The sequence below is a fragment of the Spathaspora passalidarum genome, assembly GCF_000223485.1.
Source record: "Spathaspora passalidarum NRRL Y-27907 unplaced genomic scaffold SPAPAscaffold_2, whole genome shotgun sequence".
NCBI classification, from domain to species: domain Eukaryota; kingdom Fungi; phylum Ascomycota; class Pichiomycetes; order Serinales; family Debaryomycetaceae; genus Spathaspora; species Spathaspora passalidarum.
Window position 1 is genome coordinate 1,441,206 of NW_006767426.1, and position 22,130 is coordinate 1,463,335.

At 37.6% G+C, this 22,130-nt stretch overlaps 11 protein-coding genes across 11 annotated transcripts; 9 read left to right on the forward strand and 2 right to left on the reverse strand. All coding sequences in view use genetic code 12, as the record gives it.

Moving 5' to 3' along the window:
* On the forward strand, positions 1–2,184 carry SPAPADRAFT_149052 (uncharacterized protein; the record flags this gene model as incomplete). Its single annotated transcript, XM_007373852.1, has 1 exon — positions 1–2,184. The coding sequence occupies one exon, from the start codon at positions 22–24 to the stop codon at positions 1,048–1,050; it is 1,029 nt and encodes a 342-aa protein (XP_007373914.1).
* Positions 1,056–2,153, reverse strand: SPAPADRAFT_134623 (uncharacterized protein; the record flags this gene model as incomplete). Its single annotated transcript, XM_007373853.1, has 1 exon — positions 1,056–2,153. The coding sequence occupies one exon, from the start codon at positions 2,151–2,153 to the stop codon at positions 1,056–1,058; it is 1,098 nt and encodes a 365-aa protein (XP_007373915.1).
* An 883-nt stretch (positions 2,185–3,067) lies between the features above and the next one.
* On the forward strand, positions 3,068–3,766 carry SPAPADRAFT_54484 (uncharacterized protein; the record flags this gene model as incomplete). Its single annotated transcript, XM_007373854.1, has 1 exon — positions 3,068–3,766. The coding sequence occupies one exon, from the start codon at positions 3,068–3,070 to the stop codon at positions 3,764–3,766; it is 699 nt and encodes a 232-aa protein (XP_007373916.1).
* Positions 3,767–4,062: 296 nt separating this feature from the next.
* IME2 (protein kinase) lies at positions 4,063–5,670 on the forward strand (the record flags this gene model as incomplete). Its single annotated transcript, XM_007373855.1, has 1 exon — positions 4,063–5,670. One exon carries the CDS (start codon positions 4,063–4,065, stop codon positions 5,668–5,670), a length of 1,608 nt encoding a protein of 535 aa, XP_007373917.1.
* A 253-nt stretch (positions 5,671–5,923) lies between these two features.
* SPAPADRAFT_59746 (uncharacterized protein) lies at positions 5,924–7,400 on the forward strand (the record flags this gene model as incomplete). The annotated part of the gene is made up of 2 exons (XM_007373856.1): positions 5,924–6,372; positions 6,497–7,400. 2 exons carry the CDS (start codon positions 6,138–6,140, stop codon positions 7,198–7,200), a joined length of 939 nt encoding a protein of 312 aa, XP_007373918.1.
* Positions 7,401–8,567: 1,167 nt separating this feature from the next.
* On the forward strand, positions 8,568–9,548 carry SPAPADRAFT_54487 (uncharacterized protein; the record flags this gene model as incomplete). Its single annotated transcript, XM_007373857.1, has 1 exon — positions 8,568–9,548. One exon carries the CDS (start codon positions 8,568–8,570, stop codon positions 9,546–9,548), a length of 981 nt encoding a protein of 326 aa, XP_007373919.1.
* Positions 9,549–9,861: 313 nt separating this feature from the next.
* SPAPADRAFT_59749 (uncharacterized protein) lies at positions 9,862–11,578 on the forward strand (the record flags this gene model as incomplete). The annotated part of the gene is made up of 1 exon (XM_007373858.1): positions 9,862–11,578. One exon carries the CDS (start codon positions 9,991–9,993, stop codon positions 11,488–11,490), a length of 1,500 nt encoding a protein of 499 aa, XP_007373920.1.
* A 1,216-nt stretch (positions 11,579–12,794) lies between these two features.
* IFR2 (Ifr2p) lies at positions 12,795–13,895 on the forward strand (the record flags this gene model as incomplete). Its single annotated transcript, XM_007373859.1, has 1 exon — positions 12,795–13,895. The coding sequence occupies one exon, from the start codon at positions 12,795–12,797 to the stop codon at positions 13,893–13,895; it is 1,101 nt and encodes a 366-aa protein (XP_007373921.1).
* A 3,589-nt stretch (positions 13,896–17,484) lies between these two features.
* On the forward strand, positions 17,485–18,168 carry SPAPADRAFT_59750 (uncharacterized protein; the record flags this gene model as incomplete). The annotated part of the gene is made up of 1 exon (XM_007373860.1): positions 17,485–18,168. One exon carries the CDS (start codon positions 17,485–17,487, stop codon positions 18,166–18,168), a length of 684 nt encoding a protein of 227 aa, XP_007373922.1.
* Positions 18,169–18,324: 156 nt separating this feature from the next.
* On the forward strand, positions 18,325–21,614 carry SPAPADRAFT_149073 (uncharacterized protein; the record flags this gene model as incomplete). The annotated part of the gene is made up of 1 exon (XM_007373861.1): positions 18,325–21,614. One exon carries the CDS (start codon positions 18,325–18,327, stop codon positions 19,951–19,953), a length of 1,629 nt encoding a protein of 542 aa, XP_007373923.1.
* SPAPADRAFT_54491 (uncharacterized protein) lies at positions 19,962–21,803 on the reverse strand (the record flags this gene model as incomplete). The annotated part of the gene is made up of 1 exon (XM_007373862.1): positions 19,962–21,803. One exon carries the CDS (start codon positions 21,801–21,803, stop codon positions 19,962–19,964), a length of 1,842 nt encoding a protein of 613 aa, XP_007373924.1.
* Between the last annotated feature and the right edge of the window lie 327 nt (positions 21,804–22,130).

The following is a 22,130-nucleotide window of genomic DNA, read 5'->3' on the forward strand; positions in this document are numbered from 1 at the left end:
GTAAACACCAGTGAACGTTGAATGGACATAACAGAACTCAAGAGGAAGATTAAGAACTGGGAACATGAGTTCCAGAAGAAAAACAACCGGCTTCCTTCCAAGTCTGATGTAAAAGGAAATCCAGAAATATCCAAGCTCTATTCACTATACAAAACCACCAAACTGGGCAAGACGGCAGTACCGTCGAAGCCACCACAACCACCTCCACAATCACCACATAAACCAATCCCTGCATCTCCTGGTATGGAACTAGGTCCAACGCCACAAGCGAATGGAAAAGTACTATCTATATTTGACTACAGAATGACTCCACCCGAATCATCACCACTAAAACGAAAATCAACAATTACCGAAATGCTGCCGGCACGTCAGAACATGGGCCCACCAGAGTCTCCAATCAAGAAAATTCAAATGGAAACACCAACCAAGCCCAAGGTCAGACAGCTCAATTTTGTAACTCCCACCAAGAAACCCACAAAAATCAACTTCGAAACTCCCGATTACCTTTCTCACGGTGTAAGAGCCTTACAACAAGATCCCACCACACCTGCATCCGGTAGAAAATTGAACTTTGCGGCTGTATTTCTGGTATCTCCATCTCCACTTAAAATTAACCGGTTTGGTAAGAAATTAGCAGATGTTTACAATGCATCTGTTCATGAAATGGATATGGAAATTCCTGAAATGAGCGATGAAGAACATAGTGAAGAGGATGTGGCTCAAGAAGATGAGGATGGAACAATTACTACTTATAGGAAAAAGAAGACTCAGAAACGACTGACTAGAAGAAGCAAATTAGCACCTGTGTTTATGGACCAAGACGCTCCGCAGAATGTAAATGTTCAAGAAGAAATGACCAAGATTGAACAACAAGAAAAGAAGAGATTGGCTTCGTATATCAATTCAGATGTTGAGTCTGAAGAGGAAGAAAGTAATGTATTTGTTGATACTACTGTCAAGAAAACTAGAAAGCCAGTGGCTGACAATTACAAGAGATTGAAGATTAATGATGCAAGATCACGTCACTTTAAACGAAGAATGAGACGATAAATTATTTATGTAATTAATGTGGCTATCAAGTCTTCTGCATCTTCTTGTGCAAACTGCACTCTATTCTTGGCGTTGACAAGTGGTTCAGGCGAACTAACAGGAACTTCTGAGCCGGTAGTGAAATAGACCGGCTTCTGCCACTTAAGCTTGTCATTTTCGTAATCCCAAATTTGGTTGTTGCCATTATTAGCTTCTGCGGCTTTTTTCTGCTTTATAGATTCTTGTAATCTAAGCTCTTCTTCAGATGCTTGCTCCTTCTTAGATACATATTTTTCAACCATGGTTACTTTACCATCCTTAATAGACATTTCCACAACCCTTTCCCCGCGTAATTTTCGTTCCTTCTCCTTCTCGGCTTCCTGTCTTAATCTTTGTTGCTTCTTCAAGTTTAATGCTCTTTCTTCTGGGGTCAACCACAATGTATGTGTGGGCAATTCAAAATCAGCAGCATTGTCAATTATTTTCGTTCTTTCTGCCCCGGTTTCTTGGTAGTTCAACAAAGTTTCTAGTCTCTTTTGGGCATTCTCAAGATCAGCATCTGTTTGGGAAGAACCTTCAACTGGAACTTCAAATTCTTCGTCCTTTAATGCCTCTTCTTTCTTCTTTAGTTCTTTCTCTGCTTCTTTGAATGCTCTATCTTGAGCTTCCCAAAACTTCTCTCCTGTATTCATTTTCACAACAATCTTCTTTTTGGATTTCGTAGATGGCAGTTGTGTCATGGGTGTAGGAGACAACAATAAGTCTTCTCTTTCCTTAGCCAACAACTTTATAATTTCATCCTTATCCTTACTAGGTATAATATCAGCACCACAGAATGAACAAGGTTGTAATCCTTCTTTAGTACATATTATCTTGCCGCAATTCAAACAATTAGGAGCAATTTCAAAAAGGGGGTGTTTCCTTGCCATACAATTACAATACCTTCTCTCTTTGGGATTAGTCACGGCCGCTTCAGTTTCTAAATCATGCAATATCGATTCAATTTCTTCTATATTGGCCAAATTTTTCTTTTTGAGTCTGGGACCAGAACCTATTATCGTATCTTCATTCTTGGACTTTAGTAATTGAGAAGTAGTTTTAGATTTAGGGTTAGATTTGGACATTGTTGGATATAGTAGTAGTACATGAGTCTTTGGTCTCCCAAAAAGCAAAAAAAAAAAAGAAATAGACAACCAAAAAAATTTGGCATTCTGTAGATGCAACACTTCACATCAACAGCGGTAAGTTAACACAAGCATGTCTGCTCCTAATGAAGGAGACTCTACGGAGCTTAAACTCAAGTACCAAGAAATAGCAGCCTTGAAGAAAGCGATAGCTGAGAAACAACAACTAAAGGATATTCAACAGAAACTACAACTAAGAAGAAATGTGATGCTACAAAAGAAGAGACATCAAAAGAAATATAGAAACATGACCCTTGTCATGAATAATAGTTCACCTCAAATACCGCATGAATCATCATCCAATGGGAACAGCTTGCAGAATCTGCAATCTGCTTCCGGATATGTGAGTGTAGTATCCAAGGGGGCGATGTCATTCATTAACCAATCAATCTACAACGATAATGTCAAACGTAGACAAGAACAAGCTGAAGCTATCAAACAGAAACAGAAAGAACAGAAGATTATTCAAAGAATCCAAAATAGAATTCTGAAATTCAAGGTTCAATTTGCATTTTGCGATAGAGTTAAAATCAACGGAGAGAAATTTGCTATTGTTAAACATGGTAGAGTGCTTGCTCCTTTGAGTTACCCTCAAATGAGTAATCCAAGCGAGATTGTATGGAATCATGAAGATTATATCAGGAAAGGTTCTGGAGCCTTTAAAATGAAGACAAACCGAAAGTCTAAACAGTATGTAACTTTGCAACAACTGTTGCTACATTGAAATACTAACTCATTATTATAGCAAAACAAGAGACCCTTGTCGATATTTTACAATGACAGGTGAGTATATTTATTTCAATATTTGCTAATTTGTTTTACTAACAGTATTGATTCATTTTTTGAATCTTTCAATGGTTAATTTAGGCTTTTGTCAGAAAGGTTCAACATGTAAATATATCCATGACAAGAACAAAATAAAGATATGTCCTTTATTCTTAAGTGGTAAGTGTTTTAACAGGAACTGTTTATTATCCCATTCATGCAATGACAACAACACTGCCATGTGTCGATATTTCTTGGAATATAAGTGCCATAACTCCAATTGCAAATATAGACACATGAAACCTCCTCATTATGATGATCCAAATTATGAAATTTGGACATGTCGACCATTCGCAATTGGAGGTTGGTGTCCTCGAGGGAAAAGATGTCCATTCTTGCATTTACCAAATTGTCCTGATTTTGAAGAGAATGGATATTGTTCACGGAAGCAAGAATGTCCATTTAATCATCAAGTGACTTTGCGTACGCAAGAACAAATATCTACTCGTTCAAACAAGTATATCCGAGAAGAGGTAGAAGTTGAAACACAAAAAGATGACAAACCGGAAAAGATAATCATCAGTAGTTATACAGTTGATCCCGAAGTTTTATTCATCAACGACACAACTAGCAATTACCAGTATTACATTGACAATACCGCGCAAGAATTAAGATCCAAAGAAGATGCACCTCTGAGTGAGTTTTTGATTGAAATTTCAGACACAGAATCAGAGTTTTCCTTAGACGAAGACCAACTAGAAGGTAATGATGATTATGTAAGTATATGACATCGTAACCTGCCTACTTTTCTCCAACTCTATACCTAAATAGGTTAATAAAAATAGCATACTAAAAATCGTCTTCGCATTTCTTTTTTTTTTTTTTTGCTCTTATGTTTTCCTTTCGATTCCTGTGGATGTTTCAGATTAAAAAAAATGTTGCAAAAAAAAGATCCAGGGTGATTCCCCTAGATCTTTAGCCGCCACGATTGTTACCTCGTTACCAATTACTACGACGTCGATCAATTGAACAAAGTCAAAGTCCCATCAGCAATTGATTCGTCTCATATTTCCACAACTCCATCATGTACAAAACATCAATTCCCCTTGATATTGATTCACCGCCAAAAAACTTGCCACTTGAATCATATAAACTGAAGTATCAACCAATCAGCACTTTAGGAAATGGCAGCTTTGGAACAGTGGATTTGGTAAAGTTTAAATTCCACAAGTTTCACTTGTTGAAGTATCATGATGATAAAAAGGGCACCTTGTTGTATCCTTTAGAAGATTCCAAGTATAATTTGTCTAATCTTGTTGCAATCAAAACAATGAAAAAGAGACTACCATTGCTTCACGACTACAAAAATGTTAAAGAAGTCAAGTTCATATTATCAGTCCAGTCCCATCCATGTCTTGTACAGATTTATGAAATGTTTATTGATGATGTTAGATACCAGCTTCATATTTCCATGGAGGCTTTGAATCAAAATTTGTACCAGTTGATTAGAAGTAGAAGAAACATCCAGTTTTCTTCGCCAACTTTGAAAAGCATCCTAAGTCAATTACTTTGTGGCATTAAACATATTCACAAGTTTAACTACTTTCATCGTGATATCAAGCCTGAAAATATCCTCATCATTTCAACCCAACAGTTTTATGGCTCCAAAGAAGGTATTCCCCCTTATAGAAAAAATGATAATTTTATTGTCAAGTTAGCCGACTATGGCTTAGCCAGACATGTTACCAATCTAAAACCTTATACTGCATATGTTTCCACGAGATGGTATAGATCTCCCGAAATCTTACTAAGACAAAAATCATACTCGCAACCACTTGATATTTGGGCGTTTGGCGCTGTTGCTGCTGAAATTGCGAATTTTACCCCATTGTTTCCCGGTAGTAACGAACTAGAACAGATTTGGAAAATTCTTCGAGTTCTTGGCTCACCATTAGTACCTGAAACGTCCAATAACAAATACGTGATTCCTCTTGGCGGCTACTGGAAAGATGCGCAAATGTTGGCACACAATCTCGGATTTGTTTTTCCGGAGGAAACCGGATTAACTATTGATGAAGTCATTCATAATCCTAATTTGGGACAGTTGGCTGAAGTTATTCAACTGTGTCTCTTATGGGATCCAAATCTTAGACCTACTGCAGTTGAAGTCAGTAGGATGGCTTATTTTAAAGAAAGTGTCAGTTTACTAGATAGATATTTTGATAACGATATCCCCATCCAAGTCACATTGAATAAATTTTCAGGAATACCATCAAACCCCGGAGTATCTTCCAATTATACAACAGCATTTAATGACATGACAACAGATACCGTAGGATCATCCACCAAAAAAATCCTTACACCAACCCAGACAAAACGGTCATCTAACCGAAAGAATGTAATTCATAGTGACTGTGATTTTACGAAATTTTATGATGACCCTAATGCAACAGGTGAGGAAAATTATTTTTCGGGTTATGTTGCAGAATCTGACAAGATACAGCCCAGTTCTGGAAATACAAATGACATTTATAATATATGTCATGCGTGGATGAATAAAGAAAATAAGGTTAATATTTCTTCGCCTGCATCGGATAAAGAGCCTCGGATTGAATACAAAACTTCGGTTGTCCCTAATAAACCATCGTTTACTAGATTTTCCCTAGAAAGTGAGGAGGTGATGAACCTTTGAGTTGGGCATTCCCCCACTATTTCCCGTTTAGTATATTTTTTTTTTTTTGCCCTGCCCCACAAATGAATTACAATAGAAGGAAATTAAAGAGAGAGAAAAAAAATCATATGGTGACGCAACACTCCGCTAAATCGGGACTAAAATGTATGACGGAAAAATAAATAAAAATAGAAATTAAAAACTGATACGTGCACTGTTACAGAGGCAAAATTGGTTAAGAAATTTTTCCTTTGTCACTTGTCAGTGGTTACGTGGTTATTATTGTTTCTGGGGTTAGTGTTTCTGTGTTGATGTTAAGATATAAAGGGAACTTTTAATTCCTTTTCCTTGGTTTTTCTTTTTTTGCTTCAACATTCTTTTTTGCTTATTCACTACAACAACAAATAACATATACTACTCCTATTTACTATAACAAGGAAACTTATTTACAGATATCACAACATACTATAACTCATTAATATTACAAAATGTGCATTGCAATAGCTACTACAAATCATCCAGATTTCCCGTTCATACTATTATCAAATAGAGATGAATTTTTTAAGAGACCAACCATGCCTGTCCACTTTAGATCGATAGAGAACGGTATCAAGTTGCTATCACCGTTGGATTTAGCAAGACCGGAACATGGGACTTGGATAGGTGTTACAACCAGTGGTAAGGTTGCAGTATTAGTCAACTACCATGAAGCTGACTCTTCAAGTATGTTTCAATATATTTTTTTTTTTGTGTTAGAGATTAGCCCCCACTTTCCGGGGATTCTCTAAGGCGATCTTTTTTCTTTTTTTTTTTTGAAGGGGGGTGATTACTAACAAATATTTTTTAGGAGCTATCGGTGAGATATCAAGAGGAATATTACCATTGGATTATCTTTGTTCAACCGAGCTGGATGACGAATGGAGAGAGAATCTTGAAAAGGTTCAACTAGATAAGATTGGAGGGTTCACTTTATTATATGGCCAACTATCGTTAGATCCAAACACGTCAAAGATAAATAATTTGAATATTGTTAGTAACCGTGGGGAACATGGAAAAGTATTCCAATCTGATGGTGCAAAAACTGAGGATGAAATTGCATGCAAATCAACGTTTGGATTATCAAATTCGTTATACAACGAACCATGGAAAAAGGTTAAAATTGGTGAAGGTTTATTGGATAAATTAATAGACGAGTCCGTTGAAAAGGGCTATTCTCAAGAAGTATTGGTTGATAAATGCTTTGACTTATTGAGTAACGATACTTATGATCGAAATATCATTGATAGTAAAGATTTTGAAAAGAAAATTATTGCCTTACGGGATTCTGTATTTATCCCACCATTAATTAGAGCTGGAATGAAACGAGATTGCATTGCAGTTGGAAAATATTATGGTACACGTACTCAAACTATTATTTTACTAGATAAGACTGGGCATCTTAACTATTACGAAAAGAATATTCATAATTCCGATGATTTGGTCGAAGAAGATATGGTTGCCCATTACAAATTTAGCATTTTGCATCATCCAAATGGTGTTATGAAAAGGTGACTTAGTTTGTCTTAGATATATAATTTTCACCTAATAAACCAAAGTCATATATTACTAAATTAATTTTTTGAATTTGATACTACCGTACTCGTAATTTATTCCTGATTTCTTTTTATGTATATAGGCAAATATTCCAACATTGCATTTATATGATCTGGTATCAAAAATGGAGACTTTGTTGTTTTTAGCATTACTAGTTGAACACAAGCACCAAGAGCTGGTTTCCTGACGGAAGTCACAAGGGGAGAAATCAGAAATTTAATTTCTTGTTTTGTTTAGGTTAAGAAAAAGAGTTATATTGATTAAAGGTAAAACCAATTAAGATAGAACCAATTTTATGTTACATCATGGAAGAAAGCATGTGAAAGGGGGAAAAAAATTATGATTTTATTGTCCTCCAGATAGCTGCTTAGCCAGGATTAATCAGAGGTCAAGAAGACGGCTCTTTAGGCAAGAGTTGTTAAGTAGCCCAAATCAGCAGACTCTGTTAGGACCTTTTCTGTACTTCCAAATGCTAAATTGTACATATTATTTAGAAAATAATTACCAGTTTAAATGACGCGTTAATAAAAGAAATAGGGCCAACTGTCAAAAAAGTCTTTGATTTTATGTTCTTCATTTTGCTTGTCAAGTTTCTTGTTGTATTTTTCTTAGCTTTGTTAGTTATCGTGATGTTACAATGCTAGGTAAGCCTCGGCTATATTTTGGTGTTGTAATGTTATGACAAACCTCTGCAATATTTGCCTTGAATAGTAACTTCGGATACATTGCACAAAGGGGTTATGTTTGTTCTTACAAAATTGAAAACATCTTGTTACTTTGGAGATTAGAGATAAGTGCAGATTGAATGCCTTGACGCATTCACAAGCTCTTCGGAACTCTAGTCTGGGATCCAACTATAATAGCCGTGATCATAATGTTGGTGAAAATAATCGACATGATGTAGGACCTATAAATCCCATTGGTAAAGATAAATCAATATCTACTATTACCTGTATTCTCTTTAGCGATGTATCATTCACTTCGCCCTCGATTTTTGGTGGTTGCTGTTGTTCTTGTCACAAACTTGCTGGTTTAACTTATTTTCATTATTTGCTTTAAGTATTTTAATAAATGGTCCCTTAAATCGAACAAAGATTTTCTTGTAAGTAAGTACCGAATAGTAGAATTAACTATTTTGGATCATCCGTATAGTAGTTCTGACTATACCTCTTGGTAATTTTGCAGCTAAAATAAACTGCAAATGGTTTGGTTACTCGGCTTTATTTTTTTGGTTTGGAGAAAAAAAAAATCTTGAAATATTACAAAACGTTTATTGATCCGAAGGCACCGTCACAAACGGAAATACTGAGTCAAACACAACAACCATGCTTAACCTTTTGGATATCGAGCCCAAGACTACCATATACCATAAACTACCTTTAAAAAACCTTGATGGCGATGAATGTGATTTATTATTGATGATCCCGGGTAATCCAGGTTTAATAGAGTTTTATATGACTTATCTTGATTTAATCCAAGAGCAATTCCCATACATGGAGATTCTTGGAATTAGCCATGCCGGATTTTCTGGATCTGCAATATCTGAAAAAACGTACGATTTAAGCTTTCAAATAAGCCATAAGTATGATATAGTTAAGAAATTTATATTAGACAAATATGCTAGTGCGGGGAAGAAAACCAATCTTTACACATTGGCACATTCTATGGGTTGTTATGTCTACCAGCGTGCTCTTTGGGAAATTCTCCATGATAAAGAACTTGATGGGAAGGTTACAGTTAAATTTAGTGGATTGATTACTCCTACAATTTTAGATATTGCCCAGTCACCCCTGGGAACAAAAGTGAATTTTATGATAAATTGGAATATCCCATTTATTTGGTTTGCGTTATTATTATGCAGCTTTTTAAACTTAATTTTGAGTGAAGAAGCCATGCAAAATGTTGTGGCATTACGGTTAATCCCGCGACGCAAGAGAAAAGCTCTTGGCGTGGAAAATTCAATTGTTGGGGGAGTTAAGCTTTTAAAGTCTAAAGAAATAATTAACCAAGCTTTGACATTAGCACTGGAAGAAATGAAGGAGATCAATCTGGATCATAAAATAAACGATTGGTACTTTCATCATTTGCTGGATAAAAAATGGGTTTTCTTTGCCAATAAAGATCGTTGGATCGGTAACAAAACCAGAGAATATTTAATCCAACAATATGGAAATGGCTCTGGGCAGAAATTTGAAATTTGTAACAACAAATCTGAACCTATTATGCATAATTTCTGTGTTAGTCAAAGTGAAGAATTTGCTGATATTACTGTGAACAGAATTAAGGCGCTTTGTGAGTCAGACTAATATATGGAAATATAAATCCGGTTGTTTGTTGGGTAGTCGCACTATTGTTAAAAGTTTCAAATGCGCCTTTTCGTGATAGATTCATTGTTTATTTCGTAGTTATTGCCGTATGATATTGTATATACACCGTTTTAATTGGGTTATTTTCATTGTAAATCTTGACTCAAATTGACTCAGGTTAATTTCAGGGAAAAAAATATTGTCAAAATCATGACTCGTAGTCATTGCGCATCATCATCATCCACTGCTCAAGAAAAAACATGAGCCTCCGCTCAACAAAAATTAATTTGCATCTTCCTTTCTTCTTTTCACCAGAGCTGTATTTGTGACTAATTCACAAGAGGTGTATAAATAAGGGTAAGATTTTCCTTTAATTCTCTGTTTAATTTCAATTGTATCTATAAAAATAACTTACATTTGTGAGTTTATTTGAAATTTAACCATGAGTTACCTGTCAGACGAAGAATCAAGACAAGCAAAGACAATTGCTGCTGAAAATAATTCACAAATTATTAAATCTTTTGAACAAGATGAAGAATCTTGTGTTGCTGTTGAGGAGGTTAATGTAAAGGAACTTGATAAAGTTTACCGTCGGTTGGATTATAGAATTATCCCTGCTTTATGGTGTCTTTATTTCCTTACTTCATTTGGTTCTAGTGCTTATGGTCTTACCTTAACTATGAATAAGGAAGTTGGCCATTCTCTTACTCAATCATTGAAGCTTTCCAGTCATCACACTGCTACTGCCCTGGCTCTTTATTATGTTGGTTATATTCTCTTTGATGTACCTATGAACCTTGTCATGACCAAGGTTCACCCTCAAACTTGGCTTTCGAGAATTGTGATCACTGTTGGTTTTGTTTATGCTTGTTATTCGGTTCTTCACAATGCTGGTGGTCTTATTGCTGCTCGTTTCATTAGTGGTTTGGTTGGTGCTGGTACTTGGCCAGGTATGAGTTATTATATTTCCCTTTGGTACCCTAATGATAGACTGACCAGACGTATTGGGTACTATTTCACTGCTGCACAAATTTCAGCTGCTGTTGCAGGGTTGGTTAGTGCCGGTTTCCAAAAAATGGATGGTATGAGAGGCTATATGGGCTGGCAATGGATGTACTTGGTTTATGGAACTGTCACTGTGTGTGTTGGTATTTCATTGTTATGGTGGTTGCCAGATAGGCCATTTGCTAAGCCAAGTGAGTCCACTAACAAGTTTAAACAATTTTACTTTACTTTCTTCAAATCCCCACATCCATTAAGTGGAACCCAAAGAGAATTGCATAGAAAGGATCTTGAACACAGATACAAGCTTTTGAAATGGACTTGGAAGGATGTTTCACTCATCATCACTGACTTGCGTATTTGGCCAATCATTATCATGTATTTTGGAGTTGTTGGTACTGGGTTTGGTTTAGCTGTGTTTGGATCAACAATTATTGCCGTAAACAATCCACGCTTGTCCTCAATTCAGGTTTCGTTATTGTATGCTCCAATCTGGTTATTTGACCTTGGTGGAATCTTGATCCTTACCCCATTTGCTGACAAATACAAGAGATTTCGTGCTGCTATTTTCAGTGGTGCCTGTTTAATTATTATGACTGGGATGTTTGTTACTACATTTGCTCATGGATCTTGGAACAAATATGCAGGATTGTTGATTGCAGGATTTGGCTTAGGTCCAACCGTCCCCATCTGTATGTCTTGGAGTGCCGAGATTTTCCAACCGCGTTATGGAGATGTTGGTACTGCTGTCAGTGCCGCTTTAGTCAGTGGTTTGGGTAATTTAGGTTCGGTTACTGCTACATATGCATTGTACCTGGGATGGCCTGCTGATGTTCCCAGATTATTCAAGTACTCCAATATGATGTTGGTGGTTATGTTGGGTGTGAGTATAATTGCATCGGGAGTTTGTCACTTAATTAGAAACAAGGTGAGACAATAGTAAAGAGAGGTCAATTGCTTAGTTGTATCTACATAAATTACGTTGAACTTGTAAAAAGGAAATATTAATAAACGTTTTGCATATATGATCAAATTTTTCATGGGAAATCAGGAAAATTCATCAAGGTGGGAAATGTCTTGGTTCCTGTAAATATGATGTAAGAGGGGGGGGCAAAACACACCTACATGTAGTTCGGGCTAATTTTCCCTTGTTGTGTCCTTTTCCTGAAACAGGTTTTGAGTAATTTCCGCAAAAGTTTAGGATATTTGACCAGTAACAATAAGAAATTAACAAGAGAGACATTTCCGATTCCACTCATATATCCGAGCCAGTCACATACAAAATACTAGTAAGATCCCAATTTTGTTTTTGCGTTATTTTATGTACGATCTAAAGCAGCGGTTTTTTTATTTTCTTCTGTAAATTGATGGGGATTAGGTGAAATGGCACATTTCCGGTGCGTTAATAAAAAATAATTCAAATTTCCGGTGTTTTGCACCCTTTGTTTAGGAAATCCACTTAAGCGTATTTGACTTCGACGCATGGTTTGTGTACACTACTACCCCTCTGTGGGGGCAGAGACTAGATTTATTTTAGTATTTAAAACAACGGACAGAAGGAGTCAATCATACGATTCAAGGAAGTGTGGTTTTTCGTTATCACAACGTATATGTACAATGTAAAAGAAACGGGTGTGGAATAACTACCAACATGAGATGTAGGCTAATTCCACACTCGCACCGTTCTAGCCATTGTTGTTATTAGCAGATTTCCAAGGCGTGGGATTATTTGTCAGCGCTGCTGCGGCCGAGTAGAATGGGTATGGCACGTACGGCAAAAATTGCTTTTTGCACCGCAACATTAGTAAAAAGTTAATAAAACCTACAGGTTTTAGCCGATTCAGCAATCTACCGAGAAAAGATTGTGTTATATTTCTATTTTGCAGATTTTGTGACAATTCTGTTGGGTCGATGTGTGGGTTAATCAACAATTATCCACGGAATATTGCGAAAATTGATCTTAATCGAGAAAATGGTACACCCGAAAGTAGCAAACTGTAGTTAGCGTGTTTTAACTCCATGGTTCATGTTTATCTCCAGAGAATTAGATAATTTCATCACTAATGCATGGCAAGACCCCACAGGTCAACTAATTGTTGTTTTTGTAGAAGAAAAAAATTATATTGGCAGGTTATGGGCAGACGGTCACATTCTATAAATACACAAAATAATCCAATTTTTTCCTACTCAAGCAATATCCGACCCACAGAGATCTGTAGTTAAGTATAATTTCTTTTTATAAGTATGACATTCAGTTCGACAATTAAGGCATCTGTTATTTCCGGCTCTCTCGAAGAGAATCAATTAGCCACTGTTAAGGAAATTGAGCTTCCTCCTATCAAGCCATACCAATTATTGATTAAATCTGAAGCATTTGCCGTTAACCCTACTGATTGGAAACACATTTTATATGGATTAGGTAAACCTAATAACATCATTGGATCCGATGTTAGTGGGGTTGTTGTTGAGGTAGGTTCTGAAGTTGAAGGATTCAAAGTCGGGGATTACGTTAATGCTTTCGTTCGTGGTAATACTTCTGATACTGAAGGTGCCTGGGGTGAATATGCTATCATTAACCCTAAGGTTACTGTCAAGTATGATCATGAATTGAAGCATACCGAAAGTAATGAAGCTGGTCTTATCAACTCGTTTGAAGGAGCTGCTAGTGTAGGTTTGGGTTTGGTTACTGTTGCATTGTCATTCTCCCATTACTTGAACATTGACTATGATCAGGCTAAGAATAAAGACAAGCATATCTTGATTTGGGGTGGTGCTGGGGCCACAGGTACCCTTGCCATTCAAATTGCTAAGTTGGTCTACGGATTGAAAGTTATTACTACTGCATCACCAAAGAACCACAAGTACTTGAAATCCTTAGGTGCTGACTACGTCTTTGATTACAATGATGATAAGGTTGTTGAACAAATCAAGGAAGTTGGTAACAACAAGATTGTTTATGCATTAGACACGATTGCTTTCCCAGAAACTTTCCAAAAAGTTTATGATGCCACTGAAGGTGCTCCAGAAGTATTCTTAGATTCATTATTAGGGGTTGATGGGTCAGTTATTGAAACCAAGCAAGAAAGGGTTGTCCATTACGGATACACTTTAGCTTATAATGTCCTTGATAAAGAAGTTGTTTTGGGTCCTGTTACCTTCAAACAAACTCCAGAATTGTTAGCCAACTACGAAGAATTCTGGAAACAATATTTACCAAAGTATCTTGACCAAATCAAACATGCCAACTTGTTGATCTTGAAGCCAGGTTTGGAAAGTGCTAATGAAGCTTTGGAATTACTGAAACAAGGTAAAGTTTCAGGTCAAAAGGTTGTCTTTAGATTATAATGTTAGACTTGTATTATTTTGTTGTTCTGTCGTATATGGGCATTTATGAATATATAGCTTGAATTTTACATGAAAGTTGTAAGCAGTATAGTTATGTTAGTGTCTGTAGAATGGAGCATTAGGAGCTTGCAAACGTTTGACCCAACAAGTGCCGTGTTGGGCATTGTTGATAATTTTTCATTGTTGTCCAAGATATTTCTGACGTTGTTACCCGAATATTTTCATTACTACTACCACCTGTATACCACTATACTACACGAAATAGCACTTTTTATGGATGTTGTCTGTCATTAAAACCGGCTCGGGATCTTTTGAAGTCAGTTTAAGTGCTTGTTCTGGTCCGTAGTCGGAAAGTTTCAGAATTTCAACAAATTATCCTTCAGAAAACGTAATTTCAAGTACATACGAATGTCTGGTTTAGCTGTAAATGATTTTTAATGTGATAAATCTACCTCGCTAATTCATTACTTTGTCCAGAAAGGAGTCCGGGGGGGGTATGAAAGGTGTTTATAGCGTTTAGCTTACTACGAGAGATGCTTTTAAGATCAGCAAAGATTCATAGTAATTGGGTAATGGGTCTAAATATGTTTAAAAGCTTCCTGTACGTCACATAATAATATACTTTGATATGTATTTAATTAAGTCAGGACTAATGTTAACAAGTTTACTACCTATTCCTGGTATTGCTAATAAACAGGATTGTCTGACATTGTATCCCATCCAACATGATCTTGAGGAGAGTTGAACACCTACTACCATTCAGAATTGCCTTCATCCATCGAGTAATCTACGCTAAGCTTTTGGAACTATTAAGTGAAAACCTGTTCCAGAATTGATACGCATTCCATAGCCCGTCCATGAACAACAGAAGAAAGAATGGTATGTGAGTGCAAATTTTATGTTATGGGGAAATCACAAAGTATTAATATACGTCTAGACTGAGAAAGGTTTAATATCACGGCCCAGATTATCGATGATGTATACCTTTTGCAACTAATGAGAATTATACTTGGAAAGACATAGGCTATGTTAACTGACACATAACAACATCATCCAACAACCATGAATTAGAGACTAGCTTAAATATAATAGAGAAGAAGGGCACATAATCAAGGCTAGGATTTGACAATGTTTCTTCCTTACACTTTCTGCACAAATTGATGGCAAATGAAGAACAGGGCGTTAGCAGCAAGAAAATACTGCTTCATTCTAAATTAGATTGCAATGTAGTTGATGTAATTGCTATGCAACATATTCCCTATGAATTCAATTCGGGAACAAGAATCTTTATTGAAACAGCAAGATGAACTGAATGGTAGTTCTCTTGAAGGTATACTTGGTAACTCGCAAACATAAGTTAAGATAACTATATCACACTCTAAATTTACAAGGCTCATGCGCAAGTAATACAGGTATAATCACAATATTTTAGAATAAAATACTCAATTTTATAGCATAACTGTTTCCGATCATACATATGCTTGATCACAGTTGTAGACTGTATCTAAGGCTTTATGTTCATTCTCTATTCGACAGATTGTCTATCGTGTTGGTAAATGTGCCATTTGATTGGCTAAAATATTTTCCAAAAAATTCGCAATAAATTGCAAAAAAATATAACACCCACATTTAGATTGCACTGAAATTAGAATAAGTCTATAATAACTACGCATGTATCAACAACACATATAAAGTTATTCAGTTATTACCGCCACCCTCCCCCCACAACCGTAGCGCCATTTAACCTTAAAGTGAAGGCTACTAGGCTGTAATTGTTTTAAAATTAGATTATTGTTTGCACTTGAAATAGACAATAAATGTCACGGAACAAAAAAAACAAAGGACGTTCGGTGGGACAAGTCCCCCCGCAACAGGCCCCACCAAAATCACCGCGAGCCATGATAAGGTTAATACCTGCGGACAGTCCCCCTTAGCACAATTAAGAGTTAGCACATAGTGACATATATAGAAGTTTAATCTAATTACGTTTTTTACAGCTTGATTTCCCAATTAGGAAACAGGTTTGCACCAACATAGCGAGAGAATAAAAAAAAATTGGGTAAACTAAAATTTGAATGACACAATAAATTTTAAGGGAGCGACTGAAAAAGTGTCACACATTTTCTTTGGCGACTTTCAAAATTTTTCAATATCACTCAATTTGATCACAAAAAAAAAATAAATAAAAATAAATCACATAATAAAAATTATCTTCACTATCAAAATAGAAACAAAAGGCAAATCTACAGTTAAAATTGATTACTCTAGAAGCTTACAGCTGGATCAAACAGTTGTTATCCCATACTGTTATCACATACACACTGGCCGTAATCACCCACACCCATTGTCATAGGTTCACTTTCCAACTAGTGTAGCACCACGCTAGTTAATACCGCAAAAAAAGAAAAGCCGTTAAGTTGCGTTAAAGGCTGTGGGACCCTGTAACCCAAAACCTACCACCCAAGCAACCCACACCCGTTAATTAGTCATACCAGATCTCAATCAATCACAGTCCAAATCGTACTTGAGACACTAGAAGCTTGTTCCCGTTTTAAATTTTTTTTTTTCACCTGCATTATCTATAGCACCTACGTTTGCCCACATGGAACCAATCCACTTCACAGTCAACCCTGCATCCGATGATGCCATGTTGAAACTCTGGAAAATAACCTGTAATACTTCTGGCATAACCATGGATGAGATGCCCCAGGGAACATCGCGAATAAACAACCGGACTTGGAGACTTCTAAACAGGAAACTCGTATTGAAACGGGAAACACATCTCAAAACTCACGACTTGAAACAGTCATTCCTTAACAACGTGCCGACCACATTGGAAAATCGAGTATTACTTAGCAATTCATCCAATTTGAGTCTTGGTTCGGAGAAAAAGTCTACACAAAGCAGTAGTATTATATCCAATGACGACAAGAAAGAGAAGGGTGTAGCGTTCCATTTACAAAGTCACGACAATCACGAAGAAGACGAGGGATATCATGAAGATGAATCAGATACAGAGCACGACAAAACCGTATCACCGAAAACAGACTACCTTTCACCAAAGGGTATCCAATCCAAGAGTAATATCTTTTATATTGGAAATTCTCCTTCTCCTTGCACCAGCAAAGAAAATAATCATGGTCAAATTTTGAAACTTAGAAGTTCAATCGATACATCCAATGAAATGAAACACGCCACCATGCAACGACAAGGGTCTTTATTTAGTAATTTTGGATTTTCTCAGGATACTAATAATGATAGCAGACTGCATACCGAAAAACCAGCAGATTCAGATGATGATGATGACGATGGATATTCATCCACTGACATTTCTGAAGACGAGGAGCCTCTCGAGGAGACTGATGAAGAAGATGAAGAGCAAGCAATGCCTTCATCGAAAAGTAGAGACGATAATGAAAGTGAATGGTTATCAGTAAGTTCAGAATCCAATCATCTGGCAGAACACCCACCACCACCGTTAAATTTCCATAAGGTGGACCCATTGCCTATTGCTGTCCAAGGAAAACGCACAAGTGCACCACTTCTCCAAAAACCACGATCTTTATTACTGGGGTTATTCTTGAATGAAATGGCACGAACTAATCTGGTTCCCCCACCACCTGAGAAACCACAACTACTAAGATCACGAACCACGGGGATATTCCATATTGAAAATCAAATGGAAAACAACAAGCCTTCAATTGTATTTACGAATAAGTTCCCGTCGTCGACAGATTTAACTACTTCAGAAGAAGGCACCCCTGTTCCCATGGTAAAACAAGAGACCATAGTGGCGGTTTCTGACGTGAATGCAATATCCACTACTGATCACAAAGAACAAGATCATGCTAGATTATCCACCAGTTTAAACAAGATATCCCGAAGTTTATCCCATCATTCATTTAGAAATTTACTTTCTCGATCACAACTAAACTTGACCAAGATGTACCAAAAGCCTAAACCCAAGCCAGAGTCTATAAAACAACCAACGCCACAAGTGCAACAACCGGTACAACTTAGTCCAAGTTACAGTCCACCTGTGCCTATCGTCCCTCGTCGCCCAGTAACTACCACCACCATTGAACTTAAACCGAATGACAAACTCCTAGATGAAAGTTTAAGTGCATCATTGAAAAAAGCCTTGAGCATTGATTACAAGTTGGGAAAGGTACCTCTTCCAGAAAGAGTGATTGATGACCGAGCAATTGTGGCCGGCCCCGGTGGTGGTTCCCTTGACAGCGACTTTGATGATTACCACTCCAAAGGTTGGTAAAGTAGAAAACAATGTGTATAGAGCGAATATAGAGTGTCTTTAATCTTAATGTAACAAAAACATGCTTCTCATATTCCTGCACAGAAGCAACAGCCATAAAAATAAAAATATTTCAAAATTTTGTAGCTTAACCCTTCACTTGACGACAGTATCACCATGAAGACATGTTATTATGAGCTCTTGGGCGTTGAGCAAACAGCCACCGAGCTAGAGTTGAAGAAAGCATACCGAAGAAAAGCGCTTCAGTTGCACCCGGACAAAAACCCCGACAATGTCGAAGAAGCCAATCATCAATTTTCATTAATCAGCGCTGCCTACGAAGTACTTAGTGATCCCCAGGAGAGATCATGGTATGACTCGCACAAGCTGTCGATTCTTAATGACGAAGACGAGGACGTGGTGGACACGGGAGACTCGCACATCCCTAGCATTTCCGCTGATGAAATCTATAGATTCTTTAACCCCAGTTTGTTCAGCCAGGTTGACGATTCCATCAATGGGTTCTACGTCGTGGCGTCGCGATTGTTTGAACGGTTGGCGAGAGAGGAGATTCAGCACGGGAAGTACGCAAATGTGCCAGGGTATGCGAACTTTCGCGACGACGACAATAACGTGAATGCGTTGGACCCCTCCTTGCTCAAGTTTCCGTTGTTTGGAAACAGCAAGTCGCTGTATGTTCACTATGTGAGAAAGTTTTATAATGTATGGAGTGGATTCAGCACTGTGAAGTCATTTGCATGGCGGGATGAATATCGATATTCAAGTGCCCCAGATCGTAGGACTCGTCGATTAATGGAGCGGGAAAACAAGCGATTACGAGACGTGGCCAGGAAGGAATACAATGAAGTGGTGAAAAAGTTTGTGGCATTTATAAAGAAAAGAGACCCCAGAGTCAAGTCGGGTCAAGAAGAGTTTGAGAAACAAAGAAAGAAGAAACAGATGGAAGAGTATAGGAATCAGATTAAACAGCTGGCATTAGACAAGTTGAGACTGACAGGCGAGTTTCAAGAACAGGATTGGCAGAAGTTAACCGCAGATGAATTGGAAGATATTGAAGAGTTACTTAAGCAAGAATACGAGGCGTCTTCAGATTCAGAATTTGATGATTTTGAAGATGGCGAGGAGGAAGACGAGGAGATTTATGAATGTATTATATGTGATAAATTCTTCAAGAATGAGCAACAGTTTGAAATACACGAAGCATCAAAGAAACATAAGAAAGCAGTTAGACAAATGCAGTATGAAATGAGACAGGAAGGAATAGAATTGGGTATCGATAAAGATGATATAGATTTGGATGAATTCGAAACTGCATCAAGTGGGTTCCTGGAGGACGATATCGATGATGAACTAGAAATTGAAGACATAGAGGATATAGAAGATATTGAGAACATAAAAGAAGAAGCCAAAGAAGTTGAGCAAGAACCTTCTCCAGTTAAATTAGACAACTTTGAAGTTGATGATGAAATCAACAGCGACGACGAAGCAGAATCTAAGCAACCCAAGATAGATGCAGATTTAGCCAGACTAATGGAACATACAAAACTAGATGATGATGATGACGATGACTGGTCAGACAACAAAAAGAAGAGCAAGAAGCAAAAGAAGAAAAGTAAAGGTGGATCAAAAGAGGCTACACCTAAACCAGACACAAAACTAGTCGCTGAGAAATGTTCAGTGTGTAATGAAACCTTTGATTCACGAAACAAGCTATTCGCTCATGTGAAAGCCGAAGGACATGCTGCACCACCACCGAAGTCTAAAAAGAAGAAATCAAAACGTTAGTTATTAATCTATAAAGTTTCCTTAATACCAGTTTTTGACATTTTAACTTTGGCAACAATTGGCTCATTGATACCTTGGTTGCCATGAGCACCTAAACCTTGACCCTTGACCCATCCTAGTTTTTCCAACATTTGTCTACCGACGTTGGATTGATCAATCTCGGGTGCTTCCGCACCAACTATATCTCCTTCTCGAACTCGCGCCTTCAGATCAGCACCTCGGGTGACCTTCTTGGCCTTTTCAGCCTTGTCGGTCTTTGGAGTTCGCTTGACATCTTGTCTATGGAAGATTGGTCTCCCGCGAAGGATTCGATCAATTTGGTCATAGTTAGGGTAATACTTGTATGTAGTTTTGTTCTTGGAAATCTTCAAGTACTTGTTAGTGGATTGCCCACAATTAGTAACACCCATATTGTAATATTTAGCTAATTTCTTTATAGTTTGATGGCCATGTGAATCAAGTTTGGGGAAACTTACACTAGTTCGATTTTCATCCTTTAACAACGACTCAAATTCGTATCTTATATCCTTGATACGTAATGCATCAGGGTACTTTATAAGTAAATCATTATTCATGATTGCTTCTTCTTGAAGTTGTTTCTGTTTCTGGTTTAGCTTGTGCTTTTTGTTTTGCTTGTAGTTTGCCAATTGCCGATGCAAGGATTCTTGTAAATCGTCATCAATGTCCAAATTTTCGAAGGTCGATCTATATTTCGCTGGGGTGTTATTTGAGAAATCGCGATCTCCAAAAGCAAGGAATCCCTGACTGCTCGATTTGGAGTATTGAATGAGTGATTCAAGGTCGTCTTCTTGATCGACTTCTTGTTCCTCCTCTTCGTCTTCGTCTTCAGACTCACTATCATCAGAAATGTACACTTCCGGTTCAGACTCTTCCTCCTCCTGGTCAATCATTCCATTAGTAACAAACGACAAGAACTTGTCAAGACGATGTTCCTTGACACCATGGGCCAACGCAAACTCAATAACTTCCTCTTCGTCAATCCAGGCAAAATCCGAGCCAGTCAATTCAAGACATTTGACATAGTATTGATTGTGAATTCCAAACCGGACGTTTTGCACTTCGATTCTTGATACGTCAAATTCGTAATCTTCCGGGAGGAATCCGTACTCTGGTTCTTGCTCTGGTTCGGGTGTGCTTTCTTCAGTATTTTGTACTGGTTCTGGTTTGATTATAGTTGTGGAAGTTGGAGTGTCGATTATAATGTCTAATGATTGAGTTTGGACTGGTGGTTCTTCTGGCTCAGCTTTGTTAGCTTTTTCGGGTTCTTGGGCCGGTTCCTCGAGTTCTTGTTCCATAGGAGAGTCTGATTCAACCTCGTTAAATTCTTCCAAAGAAGAGTCATTTTCTTCAGTAGGAGAGTCAACTTCTTCGGGAGCATGCCCAGATGGTAGCAGTTGAAACAGACGTCCAGCTATGTTATCTGAATGTGGCTGTAACTGTTCACCTAACTCTTCAGGAGTCTCCTGATGTCCTGATGATCTGATAGGTTCAGGAGATTCATGTCTCATATTATTCTGCCATTTTTGCATTGATGCTTCTAGATAATTTTCATCGTTGTGGTCATCCTCTACTATATCCTCGTCGTCTTCAAACTCTACTGCGTCTTCATCGAAGTAGTCATCATTTTCTTGTGAAGACTCTTCGTCATGCTCCAAGTTAATGCTCTCCACTCCTTCCAACAATGTCTTATTTTTCCTGGCCAATTCGTGCAAGATGGAATTAGGATCATAAACTTCCTTAGCCTTGACAAACAAAACCGGCAGCTTTCGCAACTGTTTCAGCATCCGTTCATCATGATGCGAATTAGTGTATTCCACCACTTGCATCATCTTCCTTCTTCCTTGCGAAATGGGTATCATGACACTTTCGGCAAGGTCAAGTAGTTCGGGATACTCATTGAATTGACCTCGTGGGGGCTGCTGCGATGGACGACCACCACCACCACCATGTTTTGACTTTTTCAGTTTGCGTTTACTGCCGCCGATGTATCCTCCTCTTCCGCTGCCGCCACCGCCGCCACGGTTACCGCGTCTATTACCTCGTCTATTCCCACGCGGCATGTGCTGTGTTGTAATGTAATGTGTAGCAAGCAAATAGTGTAATGAGTGTTTTTATGTTTAGTCACCAGAAAAAGGCCAAGTGTAGAATGAGCCGCA